Raw genomic sequence first — 25,970 nt, 5'->3', positions numbered from 1 at the left:
TTGTACACGTGACACATAGAAGGTATCAGGGTTTTTGCAGAGTAATAGAATGCCAACATTTTATTCTGACTGTTCTGGGGTCAGATCCGAAGAGCCAGCACGGAGCCGTGACCTCGACCTCATCACAAGTCAGGCCGTGTCACCCGATGACAGCGCCAGTTTTCATTCACATTCTTTTTAGTTAAATGGCAGCGAATCCCTGCAGCCAGGTTTAAAAAATGTTGTGGAGCGTCTTCTTAAAGATAGCAGCATCACTGATTATCACCTGTGGCCGTCATGTTCAGTGTCCACATAAAAAACTAGTGGATTTTAAAAGATACTGGATCCATTCTGTAATTGTTCTTCCAGTAAAGGACTTCACTGTGTTGACGGGTGAAGTTAATAATCACCTTCTTCACTGTGAAGCTTTTCTGTTCCCGTCCAGAGAGTGATCAACACTCTCACTTCAGTCAGACCGACCGACCGACACTGGATGTTTAACTACTGTTAGCCTAGAATGTGTGTATACTGCAGTGAGCCTGTATACATGAGCTCAGTGGGAGGTAAACTGTTGAGCCTGGAACATGTTTAAATATTTGAAAAACAGACATATTATACTGGAGACGGGTGGAGATGATGTGACTGCTCCGTGTTAAACTGCAGGTAGATCTGTAAACACACAGCAAATGAAAATCACACTGGTGATTAAGTGTTGGTGTCGACCGGCGTCTCAGAGTTTTCACTTTGACTTTATAACAACAGGCGGCACTGATGGTGCGGTGGCGCCATCTTCTGGTTGTGAGTGTTCACAGCTGACCGTTGGGAGAAGGATGTTAAAGTCAAAAACATCAAATGACACAAATTCAGCTGCAGACTTGGACGATTTTTTCCCCCCGATAAACTTGGAAGAAAGATTAAATGAAGTCATGTCTGAAAAAAATTCAGTCTCCGGACTCATGTTGGGTATAATTCCTTTGTTTTTCATTTAAAAAAACACATTTTTATGGATTTAACTTCCTCCCCTCCATCATCTCAACATGTTAAAAGCTTACAAATTACACTGTTAATTACAGATAGTGATACAGTTCTGTTTCTTATCCTTATTGTCAGTAGTAGTAATAGTAACTCTTGTATATGACAGTAATGTTGAACATGTACTTTGTTGGATGTTGTGGCTGCTGAGTGTGTTGTCATCTCCCTCTGCAGCCAGTAAGAAGCAAGGAGAGCCCCTCATCATCTCTGACATCAAGAAGGGCAGCATGGCCCACAGGTAAACACTTTATCCTGTTATATTCTCCTGAAGTTCCTCCTAATAGTGACAAACATCTTCATTCTAATGTTTTTGTCTCCGTCTCTTTCTTTTCTTTCTCTGCTTGCAGAACAGGAACGTTGGAGCCGGGCGACAAGCTGCTGGCCATCGACAACATCCGACTGGAGAACTGCTCCAGAGACGACGCGGAGCAGATCCTGCAGCAGTGTGAGGAACTGGTCAAACTAAAGATACGCAAGGACGAAGACAACTCAGGTGTGTGTGCACACACACACATACGATACAGATGAATCTGTGGATGCTGGTTCAGTAAACACAGTGACATACACGTGAAGAACAGATGGATTAAATGTTAGTTCAAGGAGATGCAGTAGCAGCGACCGACCACTGGATGGTGCTGTTGTCCACAATTTAAAGCTATAGAAGTATTTCAGGAAACTGTAAATCCAGGATGAACCAACAGCTACACATAAATAATAAAGAGACATACAAGACGATGTGTTCCTGCTGGGGTAGAGGTCTCATGTGTCCCCTGAACATCACGCAGCCTGATCTCCCGAGTCTGAATCCAGCACCCTCCGGGACCCTCGTGCTTCGTCACGTTTATTACTTGTTACTCACGGCCACCATCTTGGATTTGTGTGATTCGAAGTGATAATGAAATAAATCGAGGCGTCCAAGTTCTTGCTGAGACATGTCGCCCTGTTCCGCTGTGTTCTGATGAGGTGTAAACACTCAAACCAACACAGGACAGGATTTAATAATCACGCTAGATTGTGACTCACGTGCGCACGGGCACGCACACACGCAGGTAAAATGCGTTCTTGCTACATGATGACAAGGCAGTCTTCGCCTTGGTTACCATGGAAACTGTGTCTTCCTCGCCAGTGTTGTCTTGACAAGAGTTTTGACCTACTTTTTTTTGGAATTGAATGTGTTTGCGTGTGTCTTTGCGTGTTTGCGTGTTTGTCTCTGTTTCAAATGACCAGGTAATGTAATGCAGTATCACCTGGAAAACTGAGGCGTTTGCAGAGACGGCGTGTGTTTGTGTGCATGCGTGTCAGATGAGCCACACACGTCAGGCGGTATCACCTATTCACTGAAACATTAGAACAACACGTGTGTGTGTGTGTGTGTGTGTGTGTGTGTGTGTGTGTGTGTATCAGATGAGCAGGAGACGTCAGGCAGCATTATCTACACAGTGGAGCTGAAGCGGTACGGGGGCCCTCTGGGTATCACCATCTCAGGCACCGAGGAGCCTTTTGACCCCATCACTATATCCGGCCTCACCAAGAGAGGCCTGGCCGAGAGGTACACACTCACCCGCTCACATGCTAACGGCACACTCACACTCATGTGCACACGGATCGTCGTTTGTGAAGAATCGAGGTTGTCGCTTTGAGTCCTGGAACAACGGGGAGAGTCGGTGCAGCTGGAGAGTTCTGGATGGCTTTCACATATTTCACATATTTTAATATTTTAACTCCAGGCCTCTGAATAGACCGAGTTATGTTGCCCTATTTAGTGCTTTTCCTATCAGTGGGGTGGAAACCGTATTAGGAGAGGTGAGATAACAGAGGATGCCCGGGACAATAAACAGAGGGATTCCCTACCAGCAGCTGAGTGTGCAGCAGGTGACAGGGAGTGATGACAGATGAGATAATGAGAAACTCGATGCGGTGGAGAGCAGCTCGTGTCCACAGCGACGAGACAGGACAGAATATGACACAATGGTCCACCAGTGAATTCAGCTCAGTCCGACATAGAGGAAGATCACAATGAAATGTCTTTAAGCTTTTATGGCCGACACATCCGGGCAGACGGCTCACACTGCCACGCTTCCACACACTCTGTGACCCCGTTTCTTAGACTTTGCGATGGAATTGTTCTGCTTCCTGTCCTAAACTGTTGTCGATAAAGCACTCAGCCTCAGACCTGTCGGCGCTCTATAAATAACCGCGGCTCAGCTCGACGTGAGAGAAAGTGCAGGAATAAAGATGATATCGCTGCGTCTGTGTGGATAGCGGGAAATGTTCCCACTGACCCCGTTTTCTCGTCTAACTTTTTTTTTTAGTGCCGTTGTTTCTGTTTTTACCTGATTTCACAAATTCATAGATGTAAAACCCAATAAATCCTTCTATCTTAGGTGAACACGTACGAGGTACAAGCGCCTGCGTGGGAGATAAGAGCCCAAGACAAATATTGTCTCTTTCAAAGTAGGCTGCGAGATAAACGACTGTACGCCAAGTTTAATACAGAGGCCGGTGATAGTGGGATGAAAGAGAGGCGGTGTTATTCAATCCACCGTCACCTTGTCGTGACCCCAAACTAGTCATGAATTCTCTTTACACAGTTGTAACTTTAAATTAAGTTCTGGACCCAAATCTGACCTGTAAACAGAATCATTGCGGCACTAAATCATCATGTTTCTTCATGTAGTTTGTATCCAACACTGAGTCATGGTTCCAATACTGAAAACGTTTTCTTCTTTTTCTGCACAAACATCATAAAATGTACTGGAATAAATGTACAACTGGTAGCAGTGTATCCCTTCAGAGTTTAGATAAACTTTGGTTTTAGTAAATATGTTTGTTAATTTAGTTTTATCTCAAAACAACATTATTATTTTGTGGAATTTAGCGCCCCCTCTGAGAGAAACCACTATTATAAATACAACATACGTTAGCCTACATGCTAACTAAAAGCAAAACTGTATGTCTTAAAATAAACATGCATATCACGACATTTCTTGCCTTGCAGCAGTCAGCGTTTACATGGGGAGGTCAAGCTAACGTAACGTAAACCACAAACAATCAAAAAACAATCTAGTCCACGTCGCCGTCTATCATGTAGCCCTATTTTTAGCATATTTAGCACCAACGGCTAACAGCTAGTCCGAGATTTACTCTCATCCTGACTAAACATGCCTGACTGACTTGTCCTAGCGATCCAAAGCTCCTGTGATCGTTGTTTATACACCGACACTCCCCAGTGATACGAGCAGAGTCAGCTAGCTGCACGGCTAACAGAGCTAGCAAGCAGCTACAGCTAGCAGCAGTTAGAGGTTACTTTAGCAACAAGTAAAAGATTTCTGTCCATCGGGAATCTTTGTAAACCACTTTGAGTTGAGGCAGAGCAGCCGGAGGACATCAGAGGGGAAATCTGATTTGTACATTACTCGTGTTTGACTTTGTGTTTTCATACGCGTCCAGGACGGGAGCGATTCACGTAGGCGATCGGATCCTGGCCATCAACAGCGTCAGTTTAAAAGGAAAACCCCTGAGTGAAGCCATCCACCTGCTGCAGATGGCCGGAGAGACGGTCACCCTCAAGATTAAGAAACAGCTCGACAGTAAGTGTGAAATCTGTTCGTTGTACCTTTGCATCAGAAATATCTTCAACATGATGGTACATAAACTTTGTAATGATCACCAGCTTCTGTTCGGTTATTGAAGTCTGCCTTCTGGTGCACTTTATTCTTAAATACCATTGAGACTTTTCCTTGATGCCTGTAATCTGTTTAGAAATTGGAAACTCAAAGATTCATGATGTTGTTACCAACATTTGCCTCTGGTGATTACTTGCAATATCTGTATTCAATAAGTTGTCACTCCAGAGAAAATCAACCTTGGCTTACTGTCTCACGATTTCTTTTTTTTTTTTTTTTCATTCGATGATCGCCTCATTGGACAAACCCAATTCCAGCCTTTTCCCTTCAAGATTTAGAGGACCGTAAAGCAGCGGAGGTCGAGGACACGACAGAGAATGAGATCAGCGACACTGAGGAGGACGATTTGACGGACAGCCAACAGACAAATAAGCTGTCGGAGCTTTACTCCACGACCATACCCAGCGTCGACTCTGCCATGGAGTCATGGGATGGCTCAGGGATGGACGCCGGCTATGGCAGCCAGGGTAAGCTTTGGATTAACACATGTAGTTGGTGAAAGTCCAGCGTGGCCACACATTGCAGAACACGTTTAAAGGAACTCTTACGTTTGATGAAACCCCATAAATGCAAACTGTTTTGATTTCTGTTCCAATCTGCAGTAGCAGCTATGAAGAGATTTGAGCATGTCATTCAGTTCCTTCACTCATCCTGCAGGTACATACAGCCACCAGGCAGCTGGTATCGCCCTCCACCCACATGAATGGCGTAGTGCCAAGCAGCAGCAGCAGCATCAGCAGCAGCATCAGCAGCATCAGCAGCAGCAGCATCAGCAGCATCAGCAGCGCAGCAACACCCCTCCTCCTGGACGCAGGAAGAATTACCCTTTCAGCGACGGAGGCTTCAGTGAGGATGACTGGGACAAACCACCAGGGTAGGACTGAACGTAGTTTCATCTCTATTATATATCTGCTGAGCATTTCCACAACAGGCTGCTGAGATGTTAAAGATTAAGCTGTGTGTGGTTATAAATGACTACAACATATAACAACTGGTTTAATCCATGAAGGAGCGACTTTGATTTAATTGACGTGACTGCAATGATTCGGTGATTCTCTTGAGATTTAAGGAAAAAAGAAAGAAATATTCAAAAAGCACAGTTCTCGTAAACTTAATAGCATTACAACTATTTTATTTAAGAATGGTCACATTCATATTGAACATAAGCTTAAATAAAAAAAAATTAGGAATTGGGTTCCCATACTTTAGTAGGCGATGTCCCCACTTTAAACGCAATTAATGGAAAATAAGACAAATAAATCTCAGTTGTTTCATTGGACGTTTTTATTTATGTCACATCATTGTATGCTGTTAAATCCATCTAAAGGATGGAGCATAGCAAAACAGAACAATGAAACTTGATCTTAAATGACGGAAATTACTGTATCATAGTTATAATTTACATATTATATGTTGATCTTTTCTCTTATGAACTCTTAGAATTTGGCATAAAATAACATGTGATGTCTTTAAATTGCTTGTATTGTCTGAGCAAAAGTCCAAAAACGAAATCACTCACTTTTATAATAATTTAAGAACTGAATTTACATTAAATGACCCGCACTTTCTGCAAATTAAATGACCTAGTGTACATGATAACACATCCACACTGTTGTAAATTAATCTTCTATTACTCTTAATGACTGACTTATAACTCTGGTGTAGAAACAAGTATCAGTCAGTTGCTTTTGGTTGGCCGCTTGTGCCAGTATCATCACCGAAAGCTTTTGGTGAAGTGGAAATTTAAGTGTGAAGATTGAGTCATGAACCCAGTGAGACTGACGGGATGTGTGTGTTTGTGTCTGTGTGTGCAGCGATGAGTCAGGAGGTTAAGCCTTGTGAGGATAGCAACTTTCACTGGGGTTATATAACACTAATGGGGGTGGAGAGCGAGCGAGTAAGGGTGGTGAGAAAAAAATCAGCTGCGCAGTGAAAGTGAATTAATCTTGTCAGTCGGGGACAGTCAGTGGTGAAAGATTACTCGTGTTGGATTTAACCAGAGCGAAAAGCCTTGCCCTGTTATTGACACTGCTGTGACTTCACATGGGCTTTGTTGTTGATGTGACGCCGTCGCTAATGCTTTTAAAAGAGCACAGGGGGAATTTCTGCATTGATGTGTTGAATCAGTTCTGCAGTGCACATTTTGCTCACTCTTGACTGGTCGGGTTATCGTTTTAAGGTACAGCCAATGTTATAGAAAAAAGCACAGTTAACATTTATAAATATTCAGACAAAAAAAACGGTTCATATGTTAACTCTTTGTCTTGTCTGGTGGTTTAATATATGGTTTTCTCAGTGCCACTCCGGGAGATAATGTGTTTCCAAAGCATCTTAATGTGATTTTAATTTGTGTTTGCGTGTGACAGATTTATTGGCCAACAACCAGACGGTATTCTGTTGGATCCAGATGACAGCTTCTGGTGTCAGGCTCTCGAGGATCTGGAGACCTGCGGCCAATCAGAACTACTCAGAGAGATTGAGGTAAATGAGTGTGTCAGCCTGTAACCTTAGACTGCCATTAGCTTATTTCAACATAACCAGAAACCAATAACCTGTTATTTACAATGGCAAGTTGACATCAGTGTCAAACCATACCCAAGGAGTTGACTGCCATTGGGTTTGATTCGTAATTCAATAAGGGATTTCATCTGTCGATAAAACCCCCGCAGCTTAAGATGGATCTAGTTTGTATTTTCTTTTTAACTGAATAGCACATTACTCAGGGGGAAATACCCATTGTTCAGAAAGCCAAGTATTACAAAACCCCAATAGTTTGAAAAATGTCCCATTGGAGCACAAGCCTTTTGGTCTGACAGCCCATCATCCTGAAAACAAAAGCAGTCTGTTCTGATTGCTATTGTTCTGAAAATACACACCGTCCCTGGGGTTTAGGGTTAAAGTATGCCGTTTAGTGTAAGGCAAGAAATATAGCCTTTTAAGGGCAAAGAGTGTATTTTCTGATCAATGACCGCTGTTAGGATTGCTTCACAGACAAATGGACTCTTGGTCCAATGGGACATTTTTCTGACTATTAGAGTTTTGGAGTAATGGGGCTGTCAGACCAGCCGCGTGGCACCACTACATACCTTACTACAAATCTATAACAGCTACATGTGAGGGCTCAGTAGCTACGACGTAACATTAAAACTGAACACACAACTTTAAACACCACACACCGTATTCATCCACCTAATAACTGTGAAACGCTTTAAATTAACATTATTCAGCCAGATATATGCATACAGACCAAATCCAGATATAATGTTAGCCTGAGCTGAAGTTTTAGAGTGTGTGTGTGTGTGTGTTTTGGTTTGTGCAGGCTTCCATCATGACAGGAACAGCCATCAGTCTGGGTGTTGATGGTGTCAACAAGCCTCAAGCTGAGCCCATGCTGAGCCACAACAGGATGAGCCCGTTGCGGAGAAATTCTCTCCTGCTCCATCAGGCTGCACACCTCCACCAGGGTGCCCATCTGCACGAAGAGGCCCACCTGCACGAAGAGGCCCAACTCCACCAAGGTAATTCAGTGCCAGCTGTGAAAAATGATTGTCTCTCCAAGCTCATGAAAAATATACCAGAAGTGCCTTTCACTAGATCTTTGTTGAAATACTGTTTTTTTATTCTTATTTCAAAACACAGATGCTCACCTGCACCAGGAGGCCCACTTCAACCACGAGGCCCACATGCACCCAGGAGCCCAATTCCACCAAGACAACCAATCCCCCCTCCTGCACCACGACCCCAAGCCCAAGGCCTCGCTGAGAGTGTCGGAGAGGACGTGGGAGTCTCGTCGGATCAAAGAGGAGATGCAGGGGATTCTGTCGCCGACGCCTCTGGAGCTGCACAAAGTGAGTTCACACCTCCGTCTGAAGACTCTGTCCTGATGTGGCTCCTGAAGATGAAATGTTGAGAGAATGAGTGAAGGGTAAACAGCTAGTGAGAGTATTATTTTACATCATCGAGTTCATCCAGGTTTCAGTGCAGGGCCTCAGCTCAGCCTGAAGACTGATACTAGTTTTATGTATGTGTGGCAATTATGTAGCCGGAGCCAGGAGGAGATTTACTTTGCTCAGCATGTAGAGTGGAAACAAGGAGCTACATCAATCACCTCCCGCTGCTAGATCCATACATAATGCACAGATATGAGAATGGTTCTAATCTTTTCATCTACCTCCCTGTAAGACAGTGAATAACTGAATTTCCGAAGATTTCAACGTGTTTCTTTGAGCTCAGTCTGCTGTTAGAGTTCATTCTCAAACTCGCTCTCTCAAGAGTTTAGGGTCAGCGTTCCCTAATATCAATCTTACACCAAAGATAGCATGCGTATTTGCATAATAAGGACAATATGCTAAAAATAGGCAAATTAATCCTTTTCTAATGCCAGAAGATGAGTTTGCAAAGGTCATTTGACCTGCGAATGAATGCGTAATGTATTCTTTTGAAGAAAAAAAAACAATGTCAACGAGCCTGCATGCAAAGCACCAGGACCTTGAGGTTGAAGCTGCGAATTGGAATCCAGCCAACATCCATTTGTTATGATTTGGAGGTTTTCATGTCTAAAATGTCCTCTGTGAAAAGGCATCTCTACTTATTAACAAGTTTAAGCTGGTTCGAGTTTAAAAAGACATTAAAGTGACCTTTTTATGAGTCTGAGAACGTTTACAGTGCAGGGTGTTATGTAAGACGGTATAGAATGTACAGTATAGCCACACAACTCCCTCGGGCAACTATTATGTTGGCGGTTAGATGTCTTCACCCCCCCCCCCCCCACAGTAAATTTACAGTAATGGCTTCATGCAGGGGTCTGCTCAGACTTGTACAGCCCAGGGCCAGGATGAGAACTACATTCATCATCCACAGGGCGAAAAATACGTTAAAGTCTGATGGGCTCATTGGTCATCAGCCAGAATTTTACAGCCTCTAAATGGTGTCTCATTAAAAGATCATACAATATTCATATATCATGTAATACTGCGTTTTCAGAGACTTTTTTTTTTTTGTACAGCCACAGTTCTCAGCAAAACATCTGGCGTGCATTACCAGTTGTAAAATCTTCCATCTTGCATTTATCCTGTGTTCAATCATGCTTCAGCGAAGCATGCAGCACGGGTACAGTATGTCCTGCTGTGTACAGTAGAAGCAGGGGCCCTGACACAACAAGCCGACATTCATCACCTGCAGTTTCTGTGATGAATCAGTGGACGTTGCTGCCTTTGTTGTCTGTTCAACTGCAACCATTAGATAACGTGACACTGTCAGTTGAGTTAACTGTTTGTGTTCGGCTTGTTGCCTCAGGGCCCTTGAAGACAACCTGAACTGACTATTTTGAAGCATTTAGGGTTTTTAGATTAATACATGTTTAAATGTGGATTAAACTACACAGAATTATCAACCTATGTCACCAAACCAACCTCACATCTGTGTTGTCTTCCGTAGGTGACGGTGGTCAAGGACCCAGAGATCGACGACTTTGGCTTCAGTGTGTCGGACGGTTTCTTAGAGAAAGGAGTTTACGTCAACATGATCAGACCAGACGGGCCAGCTGACCGAGCCGGTCTCAGACCCTACGACAGGATCCTGCAGGTAATAATAAAGGGTTTTAACATTCATATCTAGGCTACAGTAAAGCTAGTGATCTAATCTCTATCCAACAAAAAGCCCCGAAAAATAGTAAGAGGTGTGATGGCTGGAGTAAAGGTTTCTCAAAGCATCACCAGGAAAGATAACATGTGTCTGTTGGTCTGACAGTTGACATTTAGTCACCACTAAGAATTTGGCGCCAAATAATAAATGAGTGACTCCAAAGTCAAAAAACATTTTTCCTCCTCCCTGTATGATGTTATGGTGTCAGCTGTGGCGATGTCTCACTCATTTTGAATGTATGGAACTTCACTCGGTTTGTGGTGTTCAATGTGTCAAAAAAAGAATTTTAAAAAACAAAATAGATCCATCAGAAGTATTAGCGAGTTAGCTAGCCTCTTGTCTTTGAGTAGGTACAATACATGCTTCCTTCAGCACTGTGATACAGAAAGAAAACAGTTCCAACATGAAATCGCTCAAAGCATAGTCAGTGGATTATCTTGACTAGTTTCTCAAGATATTCCACTGACATTTCATCATGTTGCAACTATCATGATTTCTGGAAAGAGTCATTGCTTACAAATCTTTCAAATGTGTTTTTTGGGGCCTTACCACAAGTCAAGTTGAATATAGTTAAATGAAGGAATACATCTCTATGGAAGCCCTGAGGGACAAGTAAGGAGTTTTATTCTGGGGCTCCATTTAGTAATTCTGATCTAAATTGTTTTCTCTCCCAGTGTGTATGACTTTAACTGGTGGGGGAAAAACAGTTTGCCAAGAAAATCTTTCTAAGTTCCTTCATTTTTCTTTTCAATCTCTGAAAACACATTTTTAGGTTATTTTTTTCAAATATTCATCCAACTTGGTTTCACACATGTAAGGAAAAATTCATGTCCTTGACCAAGTTAAGAAAAAAATAAAAACGAAAAACACTTTGACACATGGCAAAAAAATGATCCTAAAAATGTTTTCACTCGGTTCTCACAAAAAAAAGCTTGTTTTCAGTGATGGAAAAAAAAATAAGGAATTTAATTTTCCTGGAAGATGTTTTCCCCCATCAGTTCTCAAGTCCAACACACAGGAGAGAAAACTATTTACATCATACCAAGAAAACAGATCCCCAGAAAATCCATTTGATCCATTTTCTAAGTCTGATCTAAAGTGATTTCTCTCCTGTGTTTATGACTTGAGGACTGGTGGGGGAAAACATCTTGCCAGGATAATCTTTCTAAGTTCCTTAATTTATTCTTTTGATCTCTGAAAACATGTTTTGGTTTTCATGTGAGAACAGAGTAAAAAAAAACGTTTTGGAGAATCTTTTTTGGCATGTGTGAAACTGAGTGAAATGTATTGTTTCAAGAGAAACACTTTTTTTTGTAAGGCACATTTTTGTGTTTTCTTTAATACTCGTCCATTGGGGGAAAAAAAAGTCCTTATTTTTCATTCTTTCAATTTTGAAAACACAAAAAATTGGGGCAATTTCTATTTTTTACCATGTGTGAAACGTTGTAATTTATTTTCTGCCAAATGTGTTTTCACAAATGGAAAGCAAACTTAAGGAACTTGGAAAGATTATCCTGGCAAAAACCTTTTTCCACCAGTTCTCAAGTCAAAAACACAGCGGCACAGGAGAGAAAACAATTTACATCAGACTTACAAAATGGATCATCAGAAAAAAAAAAATGTAATTTGGATTTTCGGGGTGAAGTGTCCCTTTAAGCAAAAGCTAGTCTCAGTCAATTTTAGCTAGCTAATGAACCAACAATACCATTTACTGGAACAGCCATTGTCTGCGTCTCTCTACCCAGGTGAACCACGTGAGGACGCGAGACTTTGACTGCTGCCTGGCGGTGCCTCTGATCACAGAGGCTGGAGACAGACTGGAGTTGGTCATCAGCCGCAACCCACTGGCCAACGATGACACGGAGGACAATAACAACACTTTGGACCATCCACTAGACCTGTAACACACACACACACACACACACACACACACAAAGACAGACTGATGAATCTTCTACACGTACACATTAGCATTCACTGTCACACTCAGGCAGGAGACATAGAACTGGTGATGAAGTGTAAAGTTATATCTGCAGAAACTGGCCCAAACACACACACAGACACACACACTCCACCGGCGTGCAATACTTCTACTTAAACAGAGACTCCTACACTCACACCTGCATGCTCACGCAAACGCCCCCCTCCCATTCACACTAGGTGGAACTGCTGTCATACAGTATATTCCTCTCTGGGAGCACAGCACAGTGCTGAGAAACCACCAGAGACACACTCCTGAAGGCTGGCTTGGAGTTCCCAGTGTTACTCCAACACAAACAACCACTAACTTGGCTTAACCAGCCATTTAAAATTATTCTGACTCTCTTCATCATGTTTTCACTTCAAACAAATGAATAAAAACCTGCAATTTGGGTTGAGGTAATTTCAGCTGTTTTTAACGCCAGACCGCAGGTTTATAGAAGTTTCTAGTGCCAATGGTACCAGAGGGATCTGCCTTATTATACAATATTGTTATTTTAGGAAATTTCAAATGAAACTGTGTTGATGAAAAGAGAGAAACTGACTCGCTCAGTTTTGCAGATTGAATTTGTTGTAAGAAAGGTAAAGATGAAGGTGTAGGCAGATGATCGTGATTAAGAGGATGGTCTCTATTGATGTAGCCGCTGTAGAAGTCCACATTGCTGCTAAACGTCTGCTGAAATACTGCTGCTCCATTGCAATTGTGAAAAAGCTTCGGAAAGGTCGACTTCTCTACTCAATATTTCTGCACACTATAAAGGTCAGCACAGTGATATTAGATAAAAAACAAAATTTGTGCCATCTTAACAAGACAATGATCACATCACAACTGCCAAGCTGGTTTAGTTAATCTAGTCATCAAAGGGACGAGAAAGAATGAAAGGAACTTTCATTCCCCGACAGATGAAACATCTTGAAATAGAATTAAATAACACAGGCAACTTTTGCTGCAACACGTTTGGGAAGCTGTGAGATGCCCCGGAAGAAACTGTGTTGCCAACAGAAGAACATCGTCCTGCAACATTATTAGAGATCTTTGACCCTTTTCTGTTTCTTTCTTTTTTTTTGCCAACTGTTTGGGAGAGTTTCCCATCTACATTTCCCAATTGGTCACTACAGTTGTCTGAGAGCACTGGGTTCATCTCACCTCAGCTCACTGCTAGGTTACAAAGTCAAATAGCAGTTGCTGCTATGCATGCATTTTAAACAGCAGAGGTCATGATTAGGGTCGAGGTAAAGCATAATCGTAAAACAGCACCCATCTATGCTATGTGTGCTTTGTGTAGCACTCATGAGTAATTCATTATCACCTTAATTTTGAGACAGTTGCTGTGTCTCAATTCTGGGTCTGCATCCATCGAAGGACTCTGCCTTTGCGGTCTTTGAAGGCGAGTCCTTCAGAGAGACCTTGTTAACCTCGTCAGCCGTTGTTAAATGAGACAGTCTAGCATTTGGAGCATTTCCTGGTTGCGTCACCAGATGTTTTACCCTTATGTCACGATTTCTGCCGCCCAGGGCGCGCAAACAATCTTGAGGTACGTGAGGCTACAAAGGATAGTAGCGGTGCATCCTCCAAAAACATGGAAAAGAAAGCCGTATTTGTGGGCTGCACAAAGGAGCCTTCGGATTGGGACAGCCTTCACGCGGCATTGTGACGTAATTGGCCTTTAAATGCTCCTCCAAAGGATGCACACTCTGAATTGAGACACAGCAATTAGTATAATTCTCAATGACAAACAGAGCTCAATTATTTTGGCTGGCAGCATCAGTACATACAAGCCACGGGCAACAACGAGCAGAAAACCCTGCAGTGAAACTACTGTAAGCACATAGTCACAGGTTGAGCCAGCCAACTCTCTCTATGTCGAGAGTTAGTACATCAGTGTAAACAGTAGTTCCAACAAAAATGTCTCAATTTCTTTGCTGTAGGAAGAACCGGGGTTCACGGGCAATACAACAAACCTCCAAGCATGAACAGCACCACTGTTTCAAAACAGACTCCAATAAGCATCACCACCACAGTGTCATTATTAACAAGCTATGACACCTATTTTGATAACTGATGTTTAAAATGCTCCACATAGCACCTTCAGATGATGTCTCCAGTTCCGACAGTGTACAGTGAAATCTAACTGCTCTTTGGCTTTGTAGAGAAAACCACTTTGAGGCTCAGAGATCATAAACAAATTTAACAGCATCATCTGCAAACATTGACATCAAGTGGATCAGGATTCTGAAAACAAATGCCAAGCCGTTCAGACTAGGAACAAGTCGCACACATTCAGACATCGTTACAGGACGGGGGCCAGCATGCAAAGACAACGTCAGGACATGAAACAAAGGGGTTTATATGTGCGTGTCATCATGTGTTTGTTCACGTTTCTGCGTGTTTGGCTACGCTGTATTCCTACGTCTGTGTTTATGATATGCATGTAACTTTCTATCTTTGTGAGTCTGAAAGGGTGTATACATGCTGTAGCACACTAGATTTGGCGAGCTGAAACTACGTAAACCTTTTTTGTCCATTAGTTGGGCATAATACTACAATACCCATGAGCCCTGGCTGCTTTTGCTTCGGAGATGAAGTCGTTCAGAGGTGCTAATAATACCTGTAGCAAATTCATAACGCATCATCTATGCGGCGGTTGAGAATAAAACAAAACACAGCTGCTTAATTCATCCAGAATTGACAGAAAATGCTCAAGTTACTGCAAGTTACAGGATTTAAACATGCATATGTTCGTACCAACATGCATCGATGCAACGGGTGAATTAAAGAAAACACATCTTTCCTAATGCAAGTGTTACTCTTTTGCACTCCATAACCAGTGCACCAAAAATACCTCCACCTACCAACCTACCATGCAACTCTTGCATGTGGGTATTGTAGTAAAACTAGCATGACGAAATCTGAACCTATCATTTAATAACTTTTTTTAACCCTCCCACCTCTCCTCACCTCCTATTTTCGGTCTGTTTGGTCACAGCAAAGATTTCTTCCACTTCCCTCACCTCCTGTTTTTACAATTTTCTCTTATTTCTGCCAAAACACTCCTTGCCCCAATTATCTGTGGATTAACAAAAAAGAGACTGGCTGTCGCTCCACTCCTACTGTGTGTGTGTCTGTGTGTGTGTCTGTGTGTGTGTCTCTGTGTGTGTGTGAGACAGAAAGAAAACAGTATCAATCTAAGGAAGGTTACATTTTCATATATGTGCTCCTGCATGTATGTAAGCACAATGAAGATACTTAATAATATGGTGTGTGTGTGTGTGTGTGTGTGTGTGTGTGTGTGTGTGTGTATACAACACACAGACTGGCAGGAGACATGTGTGAGTGTGTGTGTGTGTGTGTGTGTGTGAGAGAGAGAGAGGACAGAAAACAGCCTTTGTCCACTGAAGGATTGGAATATTTTTTTTTTTCGACAGAACAATCACAACCTCTGTTCTCTCTCTCTTTCACACTGTATGTCTCTCCCTCTCTTTCCTCACGTTGTTACATAATACAGTTAGAATCCAGCTGCCCCCTTGGAGAACACTTGTGTGTGTGTGTGTGTGTGTGTGTGTGAATGAATAAGAGAACACGTGTGTATACGTCCGTACCGGTATGCGTGACTCCGTGTGTGTCAAGGTTTCTGTGTGAACTGTTCACATGTGTTTACATGTTCGTATCCATGGATGTCAGTATTTTTCCATTTGAGCATGTTTGAACTTTTCAGTGTGTGTGTGTGATTGTGGGATTGTGTGTGTTTCACAGAGAGAGAACCAGGTGGTGTACATTTCATTGTACAGTGGTGATATTTTTACGGGGCTGTGGGTCGTTGAAAACCTGATAAGACTGAAAAACTGTACAAAACTCAGTTTTTGTGAGCAAGCCGGAGGAAGACAAACAAACTTTTTCATACATAACAAAAAAAAGGGGACATTTACTTATCTCCAAGCACTAACTACAAAAGAAGAAGCACACTGTTGAATACCATGCACTGTAAGTATTTTCATGTACAACAGAACAAACTTGTCTGAGTGTTTTTTACGCAATGTCAAGTGGCCAAAAAAAAAACAAAAAAAAAGAAGTTTTGTAAAGCAACAAAAAATGACAAAATGCTGAGAAAAGCCTTCCAAATTGTTCTGTTGGTTTTTATGTATGTATGTATGTATGTACGTATGTGTGGTCATCCATACTCCCTATGCATTTCTGGGTCAAAGGTCGGTTTTAAGCCCAATCCGGAACCGTAACAAACGTCCCATGGATGACTGAAGTCTGTAAAGTAACATAATTCCTCCTACTTGTATAATATAACAAATGTAACAAATTATAAGTGTTAAAAATGACAAAACTTTAAACTGCTGTGACAATGTAGAACTGATGTTGCAATAATTCTAAACCAAAATGACAAATTATTAAGGTACTAATGTATAAAACATTGGGGGAGAAATGTTGCAATGTCAGTTTGATGACTTCACGCCTGCGTTTCATTACACTGGCCTGTTTTCATTTCCCCTGACCCCATTAAATGATGCCATTACATTTGATGTGTTATTATATAAGCTGACATTTATTACATCATCATCTGCAGGATGGCACATTCACATGGCTTCCATTTCTGTGTGCTCCCTTCACACACACCCTTACAAAATGTGTTGTTTTTTTATAGTTTGTCAACGCCTAAAACAAGTTTTTGGACCATAAAAATGCTGAAAACCAGGCTGTGGAAGTGGAATGAGTTAAGTTGAGAGCTTTTGCATGAGCTTACTAGCTACTGTGATAAGTTCCGGTTGGGAATGGATCACACGTTAGGGTTTCTACCGCATGAAAAGCTATTTTGCATTGTTGAGTCGTCAATCATTCATTGTTTTAAATTGGTGCGTATGTTTTGGTCAAATCACATCTTTCTATTTTTTCCAATTGGAGGTGAGTTAAAACTTTAATTCCATGCATTTATTCACCCTGCAGTGGCCATATTGAAGCTGCTGTTAGCTAACAGGTGCAAAAGCTGATAGTCCAGCGTGGCTGTACACAACTGTGCGTAGCCTAACAACTCAAACATGACGTCTGTATTGGACTGGCTCTGCTAGATTTGGCATGTTTTCTAAGAACTGTAAGCTTACTGGTCAGAAAAATACAGGTAACAATTGGTTAGCTGGTTAATGGTTAGCTACTTATTAGCAGTTAACTAGCCAACTGTGATGTCTAATCAACTTACCATTAGTATTCTGGTGCAGTCATCTTCTGATCTGCAACTATGGTTAAAGAGGTTTTTACAATAATATTTGCTCAGCTAAAAAACTATTTCTGCCCATAAAACTAGCCACAGTGATAAGCTAACCGCTAGCTTGCAGCCTGAAAACTGTGGTTGCCGAGCTTAACTATTAGCCTTAGCCGAAAACTACAATTACTGTATAATGTAATGTCTGGTCAGTTAGCTTTTAGCTTAGCATACTGGCAAGAAGTTCAGCCATTCAGTTGTTATTATTGTAAACATAAAAACACTGTTTCTCACTAGAATAAACCCCCTGTGCGCGGGAAAATATTATCTTGTTCCAATTTCAAAACTAGCAAATTTCACCGTCTCTTGAGCTGTTGGTCATCACAGTATTTACAATCTTTGCTTCACATTTCTCATAAATCACGAGGAAACTTTCTTCCATGAAAGTTATTGGAGTCACACAGGCCTGTAACATTTGTATCAATTTTTCTGACTTTATTTAAACATTAAATCTTTACACAAGGGGCATCGAAGCTTATTGCGATTCCGGATTGGGCCGTTGATGATGTATGTTGATATTGTGTAACTTTTTTTTTTTTCTTTTTCAAATTGTGTAAAGTTCTATTCTATGTAATATAGTATTTTTATATGACAATATTACTCTTCCAAAACATGGGAGAAAAAACAAAACAAAAGTTATGAAAGGGAAAATAAAATGTATAACTTTGTTGTTGTTGTCGTTTTGTTTTATTCATTTTCTATGAAACAAAGAGTGTACTGCTATACTTCTCTTTTCAAGAAGGACATGAGAAAAGATCAAAAGAAAAATAAAATGTCTAATTTTATGTTGGGTGACTGGTCTGTCGTTATTTTGGTGCGTGTTTGTGAACTTTAAAGGGTCAGTAAGTCTGATTTTGTGACATCTAGTGGCGAGGTTGCATATTGCAACCGGAAAAAAGCCTTGCCTTACCCCGCTATGGTGGCCACTACACATGAGGAAAAAATGCAAAAAGGCTCTTTCTAGATTCAATGTTTGGTTTGTCTGTTCTGGGCTACTTTAAAAAAAAACATGACAGTGCAACATGGTGGACGGCCACAGAAGAGGACCCGCTCCCTCTGTACACACGAACCAAACACAACGATTCTTATGCTGCGTTCCAGTCAAAAAGGTAGAGGTAAGAATCCCATAGTCAAAAATGTCTAACGTAAGCATTCCAAATGCACAACGCAAAACTTAAAACACTTGGCTGACTGTAAAAATAAAAAAATGCTGTTTCTTTTGCAATGGTGCACACAAGTGGACCCTTAGCATTGAAGCCTCCTTGCTTATAAATGAAACAGATGGGGGAACAACACATGGGGGACCAGACAGCATTATACATTTTATTCCATGGCACTTTTATGCTTAGTATCTAAATATTTAATTCACTAGCATAACTAAAATCTACCCAAAACATTGGGGTAATGATTATTATATTCCATATCTGCCAGTAGATTTTTCTGAGTCCAACTAAATCCTACAAACTGGACATTTAATGAAAACCAAATTATTCATTGCCCATTCTAGTCGTGTCTGACTGATTAAGTGGCTGCAGGATAGACTGTCAATCACACTCTTTCTATTAAATGGTAAACAGAGTTGGATATACACATTCATAAACTAATTACAAAGGTGTGAAACAGTGCTTCACAGCCTCCCGCGATATCTCTCCTATGCTCAGCTGCCACACATCCACTCACACATCTTTCAAACTAACAACCTTCCGTTTAGTGGACCACACGCTTCACCTCCTGAGCCACTGCCTTCCTGAAATGTACACTATGTCACCAGTTTTACATCAAGAATTCAGGAACTTTTTTAAACGAATGTTAAAACTAAAGGAAAACCTGGTTTCAAGTTTGGTTCTTTGTCCATAATACAAGATAAAAAGGCATAAACATTTACATTTTATGCCATCTCACTTAAAGTGTGTTTGTTTACATCTGTGTATGTGGAAAAGGGTGTGTTTAAGTGCAAGCACTTGAGCCTCTGTGTATGTATTTTCCTGTCTGTGTGTACACGTGATTTTTTTTTCTTCCACTCACTAAATAACATGATTCATTCTGTGCGTGTATAATGTACTGTACATTCTGCTTCTGCTGACTTAATTATCCCCAAGAGTCTGCTCTTACATAACAGGTCCAACACACACAGACTTAGAAAGGCAAAGCAGCAACACATGGAAAAGTAGTTACATTCCCAAAGCACACTAAATGCACATTTTCCCTCAAAAACTCACAATCATGCACGCACAATCCTGATAGTTATACCACCGTACATGCAAACGAGCTAATCTTGACACAAGAAATCCTGTCTCTGGACTGTATCACAGCTCTTCAGTCAGGATTTTCCACTTCAACCAGCAGTGCTGGAAACTAACTAAAGCTGCGGAAAGCCCTGAAGACCAGCTAAAGCCTACAGAGACAGCACAAATCACATCTAACAACAGACTTCCACTATCACAAGGGTTTTTTTCATCTTAGCTGCCAGCACTGAGCTCATACTGAATGAGTAAAAACAGAGACAACAAACCAGGTGACAATTAAAGTAGCAATGACAAGAGTTTAGTCACTAGACAACAAACCATCGAGTTTGAAAGGTAGCCTAAGTGATGTGGCTGGACTGAGGTGATGTTGGTATAACAAGTCATTATACCAAAATTATATTCATAATATGCTGAACAACCATGAGAACTAGAGGTGTGAATCTTCACTGGCCTCACAATTACTCGGTTTCACACACAATTTTTTTCTTCTCCTGAATTTTACATTTTCACAGACAGAAAAGAAATGTAGGAGCTTTTTTTCCCACAAGTTCTCAAGTCATAAACACAGAAAAGAAAACAATTTAGATCAGACCTAGAAAATTAGTCCCCATAAAAAGAAATTCACTTTTGTATCATACACTGATTAGCTGAACCATTAAAATGACTAACAAGTGAAGTGAATAACATTGATCTGCTAGTTACAATGCAATGCTCTGCTGGGAAGTCTGTGGTTTTTGCACTCATGTGGATGCCACTTAACACAACCCCATCATGCAAACACCACTGCAGACCAGGTACACCCCCTCATGTCATCTGCACTTCCCAATGGCAGTGGTGCTCCCCAGGAATGGCCCAAAGAACAGGACAATAGGCTCAAGCCCTCGACCTGGCATCCAAATTCCCCAGATCTCAATCCAATCGAGCATCTGTGGGACATGCCGTAACAAGTCCAATGGAGGCCTATCCTTGCAGCCCACAGGACTCGAAGGATGTGACACCAATGGTGCCAGAGACCACCAGACACCAACACCCCTGTCACAACCAAGTCTAATCCACTGTGGGGCCTCCTTGGATTGGACTTGGTCCAGCATGTCCCACGGATGCTCGATTCTTAGAGGGGAACCAACAGAGAACTGTCACCTGAACTGGCAGCTTCCCTTGGTTTTACAAAGCTTTCTAGCATTTCATAGTAAGTTTAATGTCATTGGTTAGCCTTCTGGCCCCATTACTGTTGTGATTCACTCTCACAATGTCGTTTTCAGCAGCAGGTAAAAGTTGTTTTCTGCACCAAAGCTCTAACAACCCACCTCACAGCACCACATGGTAAACAGACACAGTTAACAACTACACTGTAGTTGGTGAACACAGTGGAGCATTAGTATAGCAATGAAGGAGCTAGGTAAACCTTATTCTTAGTAGTTGGTAGGCCAAAAACAGAGCTAAAACTGTGTGAATATTGGTCTGACAGTCATCAGGTGGACATAAACTTGACTGCCCCCCCAAAAAATAAAATAAAATGTTAGACTAACTGTTGGATGTTTATAGAAGCAGCTGTTTGCTAACACGTTCATCATATTACTTAAAAAGGTTCAGTAAACAAAATCCTAATGTAAACAAAGAGGCTGCTGTCATAGGTCTATTCTTATGATTATCAAAAACAATTTAATTATTTTTTGGGAACATCTTTGCGAATTGTCATGAAGTTATTCAGATGCACAGTATTTTGGGGTTCTCCCTATATTTTCTCAAAATGGAGTGCACCTGTGAGCTGGAAATCATCAGCAACTCTCAGCATAGGTGCCAACTACACAACTACAACTAATACACCAATGAATCCCACTGGTTGGTGCATATAGGGGCTGGATAGTCCCATGTATTATGCTCAGGTGAAGTTCACAGCTGGCAAGTTTTAAAATCTTGTGTGAAAGAGGTGGAATGTGACTTTAGCAGCCCCTTCACAGGGAAACAGTGACTGGACTTCTGTGTGGACGGAACTGGATGTGCCAGAAGGGAATAAATCTGGGAAAAATCTACAAAAACAAATGGGAAAAGTGCATCGATGATGTCCCTGTGGCCTGCACCAAGTTACCACAACATCCTGGGATCAAAACTGGTCCCATTTGATTTTCACATCAGTCCTCACTTGCTTTGTCCTTCCATTTCCTATTTCTATTTTTAACTGTAGAACAAAAGGCGAAAGTACCATGAAACCCTGATCTTCAAAACATGCAGACTTGTTTTTGCTTTTACGCTTTGTGTGGAAGCCAAAAAACTGTCATGAAGATGAAATGGGAAAAGAAATTCTCAGCAGCAATGTCTATTCTTGGAGCTGGCAGGCAGAGAATGGAAATGTCAGCGTTGTGTTTCTTTCTCTGGAGTGCCAGTTATTTAAAGCCCGGACTGTGGCAACGGCAAAATTAACATTCGTTTTATTAACAGAAGGTTCAAGCCAACAACATCCTCTGTGTTCCTGAGGAAACTGGGGGCCTTTTGTTGGGTCACATGGGAGCAATAATCACAATAATCTTGGTGGTATTTGTGTACTACTTTTTCTGGGCAAAAGTGAAAAATCAATTCAAAATAAGGATCAAAGACTCGTGACTGGATCCGTGCCTTAAAGAGATTTCTGTAAGTTACTAATTACTTGCTTTGAGACATAAACAGGAGGTTTTAAATTAGTATTTTGTGTAGGCCTCATGTAAATACTTTCATTGAGTCAGTTGATGTAAGAAAAAAAAAAGGCCCATGTAACTGCAGCTAGTGAGGGGAAATTACAGTCTGGGAAAATTAGCTGTGTTCAGTACCCAGCCTCTATTAATCACTGCATGTCTGAGCCATTATTACTGTGTTGTGAAATGGATGTTTGGGTAAAAATATTCCATAAACTGAAGCTGCTTCACAGAGCCGCTTACTGCCATTATTTCAGATTGTGCAGCTTAATTTTTGAGGGCTGGGGGCTGTTTGTACTGTTTTCTCCTGTTTTTAGTGGTTAGGAGATTAGGTAAGTGATTTCTGTTTTGGTGCATTTTTGTTTGGTTAGGTAAGCATAGGTTGGATTGATTTAGCTCACTTTCTGTGGGTTGTAGTGCCACCATGAAGCCAAAACAAGCTCTTAACTTTAAAATTCATTTCTTAAAGGGGTGAAAAATAAGTAACTCACCCCAACGTTTCCCAGGGCTGTAAAGGGAACTCTACAGCTTTACAGCATTTACTACAAAGACAACACACAAGAAAAGGTGAGCCTGGTTGCAGCCTGCTTTTCATCCTCAACGGCTACCATGAAAGAACCAATCACCTACCAGTAACCACTTGGCCAATCACTCAACCTAACCACAGCAGCCCAGCTGCACTTCATCAGACACACAACAGGTCCACAGGAAGAGAGAGATCAAGAAAAATCACACAAAAGCAGCCTTAACTGCAGTTAAGACTTAGTAAGTGGCAGGCTCTTTATACATGCCTCACAGATACATTTGTTCTTGTGCAGTCCAACCAACCTCAGTTTCCAGTTTATATGTTGTGACAATGCTGTGCTATGCTCTATATTTACTTTCTGGTTGGAGAATGTCCCATGTCTCCTTAAAAATATCCATTAGTTTCACATTTTGCACTCACAAATGTTGAAATGCTATCTCTAACTTTTGTCTATGGTTTGGAAGCCTTCTTGCACAGCTGTTGTGACACCACCATCCCCTCAGCCTCCTGACAAGAAAGTAAGCTCATTAACATGTAATGTGACACATATTGCTTAAAATCTTGATATGGTATTTATAAAAACAAACAAATATGAGGATAAACAGAAGAAATTCTCAAGAACAATTCCTGAGAGGCACACCAAAGGTGCTGTAATACTGACTGTAAAGACTGCCTCATTGGCCACTGGATCATCCATCAACGTCAACGCCATATTGGACTGGACAAGATTTCCCAGTAAGCAATTAGACATACATGGCTGAGCTGAGTTTGTCTGGATGAAAAGCACTTTTTCCATGAGACATTTTTATATTCAAGGGTCTATGACCTTCGTTTCATAGGAAAAAAATACCTCCAGCTGTTCGTCAATACGATTGTTAGGCTACAATCACTGCCGGATACTCTAGGAGTGCATTTGAACATCAGACTTGCATGAACTAAATTACTTAACAATGAGGACAACGTCATTTACAAGGAACAGTAAAAACTCATTCTTGCCACGCATCAATTTGACCTATTTTTCTTGGTTAGGCCTAATTGTTGTGGAGACAATCCTTTTTAATATAAATCAATGACCATGAAATGTCGAGGAAGTTTAAAGAAATGCCTGCAATGTAAGCAATGGCTAATACAGTATAAAGTGAAATATAGTAGAAAAAGGAACGTTTTCAATTTCCATGATGCAAAACACTTTTTTGCACATTTCGTGTACATTAAATTATATAATAGGGAGTTAGTGATGTCTATTATTAACCCAGGAAAATAAACTAAATTCATGCTCAGTAGATGTGGATTTCAACAACATGTTAATCCACAATAATTTTCCACCACACTAGTCAGTCTATAACGATAATACCTCCCACACTCCACTTGAGCATTTAGCAGTTATTATAGCCCGTCTATTGAGATTCAAAGTAATTGGAGACAAAACGTTTTCTGCACCACCTAGCTTCATAATAAACCTTAGCATATAAAGAAGACTCACTGAAATCAGTTGGGAAATGTGGATGTTATGGCTTTTTAGTCATCACAACGCCTGCCTCCCACATACATGTATCTGTTTACAGGGCTGCGTTTCCCGGACCAATATGGCGGCGGCGTCGACGTACCATAGCAACGAGGCTGAAGTAATCAATGGTGCAGTAAGTTGGATATTTCTGAAGGTGACTGTGTTGTTTCACATTTGTAAACGTGACACCACTTGATATGTTTTAAAGAGAACCAGGGACAGTTTCTGGCCTGTTTGTGGCGACAAAAAAATGGCTGTTTTGACGGGAAGTACGGCCATCTTGAGAGGTGTTTGTGGCGACCGCAACAGGTTAGCTACCTGTTTAGAGCCAAAACAGGTAGCTTTTCTAACCCAAACCAACCGTGTTTTTGTGCTTAGACCTAATCCCTTCTGACAAGAGAGAAACAACACCTTTCTTTCAAGTTAGTTTTTGCAAAAGTAGCGACTTACTATAGTCAGCCAGCCTCAGAGAACGCCTCGGAAACGGCTCCTCAAACATTCAACCTGCTGATGTGTGTCAGGTGCACGGTGATTGGCAAGTGGACCGAACCACTTTGAGGCATATGGAGGGGGGGAGGAAAACTTTAAAAACTTTAAATCACATTATTTTTGGCAAACAGCGTTTTATTGCATATTTTTACACGGTTCAAAATTACACGTTATCACTGATATAGGTTATTGAGGGGCACAACTCTGTCTTTTTTCTTGGAGGGAGGGGTCCGGACCTCCCTGTCCCTCCCGTGATTTGGTAGGCATCCTCCTAAATTTCCGCGGTGGTTTGTGAGGCGAAGTCTCATGGTGCGTTCCCTTGCAAATCGGAAGTTGGAATTTCCGACTTCCAATCTAACACTGCCCCAGTGCATAGTAAAAAGAATGGATGCAATGAAGAGGGCAAATCTTTTCTTCTGATCCACTACATATATTTGATAACTTTAGTAACTAGTTACTTTGCAGATTACCAGCTGCATCAGAGCCAAAGTAGATTTTTTTTTTTTAATTGATTAGTTTTAGCAGCTATGAGATTAAAAAAAAAATAAAAAAAAAACACTGATTCCAATAAACAAAAACAAGCTGAATATCAGATGTAACAATTGTCCGGGTCGATAATGATTATGTATATTGATACATTTAGATAAACTTATAATTTACTTGAACTTTTGTTACTTGAGTACATCTCTGTTTATATGCAAAATCTGATTTTTTTTTCTCTATAACGGGATGAATAAGCTGTTTTCAGGGGGAAAATAAGGTCCAGACCACTGGTTGATAAGCTAGAAAGGTGGCAGCGTCTGCCAAATATCAACACAAATTGCTGAGCTTTATGGTCAGTTTGTTTTTATCAATTTATTCAGTCATAAAAACAAAGAGTTTGTTTATATAGACATAAAGAAAAAATCAGTCAAAAAAACAACATAGTGCTCCTTTAAGTACTGAAGTA

General features: G+C 41.1%; 1 protein-coding gene and 1 long non-coding RNA gene across 15 annotated transcripts in view; one reads left to right on the top strand and one right to left on the bottom strand.

The window, feature by feature from the left end:
• The window catches only part of LOC115582983 (glutamate receptor-interacting protein 2-like), a 295,747-nt gene extending 277,378 nt beyond the window's left edge, over positions 1 to 18,369 (top strand). For 11 of the 12 annotated variants that reach the window (XM_030419292.1, XM_030419289.1, XM_030419287.1 and 8 more), the window contains 11 exons: positions 1,186 to 1,249; positions 1,359 to 1,504; positions 2,416 to 2,560; positions 4,462 to 4,601; positions 4,955 to 5,164; positions 5,355 to 5,571; positions 7,064 to 7,178; positions 8,017 to 8,215; positions 8,337 to 8,545; positions 10,134 to 10,280; positions 12,086 to 18,369. In XM_030419292.1, coding sequence (XP_030275152.1) covers positions 1,186 to 1,249; positions 1,359 to 1,504; positions 2,416 to 2,560; positions 4,462 to 4,601; positions 4,955 to 5,164; positions 5,355 to 5,571; positions 7,064 to 7,178; positions 8,017 to 8,215; positions 8,337 to 8,545; positions 10,134 to 10,280; positions 12,086 to 12,244 — 1,751 coding nt within the window. In that variant the 3' untranslated portion in view covers positions 12,245 to 18,369. Of the gene's footprint in view, positions 1 to 1,185; positions 1,250 to 1,358; positions 1,505 to 2,415; positions 2,561 to 4,461; positions 4,602 to 4,954; positions 5,165 to 5,354; positions 5,572 to 7,063; positions 7,179 to 8,016; positions 8,216 to 8,336; positions 8,546 to 10,133; positions 10,281 to 12,060 lie in introns of all 12 variants that reach the window. The other variant, XM_030419293.1, reaches the window with a different exon arrangement.
• Positions 8,096 to 25,116, bottom strand: LOC115582986 (uncharacterized). 3 transcript variants are annotated; one of them, XR_003984287.1, is made up of 5 exons: positions 24,983 to 25,116; positions 12,046 to 12,238; positions 10,109 to 10,274; positions 8,345 to 8,589; positions 8,096 to 8,230 (listed from the first exon to the last, which is right to left on the bottom strand). It is a non-coding gene; the product is annotated as an uncharacterized LOC115582986 (long non-coding RNA). The 3 variants fall into 3 exon arrangements; XR_003984289.1 differs by lacking the exon at positions 24,983 to 25,116 and adding an exon at positions 24,509 to 24,639; XR_003984288.1 differs by lacking the exon at positions 8,096 to 8,230 and having other exon boundaries at positions 8,295 to 8,589.
• Between the last annotated feature and the right edge of the window lie 854 nt (positions 25,117 to 25,970).

Source organism: Sparus aurata, chromosome 6 (assembly GCF_900880675.1).
Source record: "Sparus aurata chromosome 6, fSpaAur1.1, whole genome shotgun sequence".
Taxonomy (NCBI): Eukaryota; Metazoa; Chordata; class Actinopteri; order Spariformes; family Sparidae; genus Sparus; species Sparus aurata.
The sequence above is the reverse complement of the archived record's forward strand: the minus strand, read 5'-3'. Positions and strand labels throughout refer to the sequence as shown.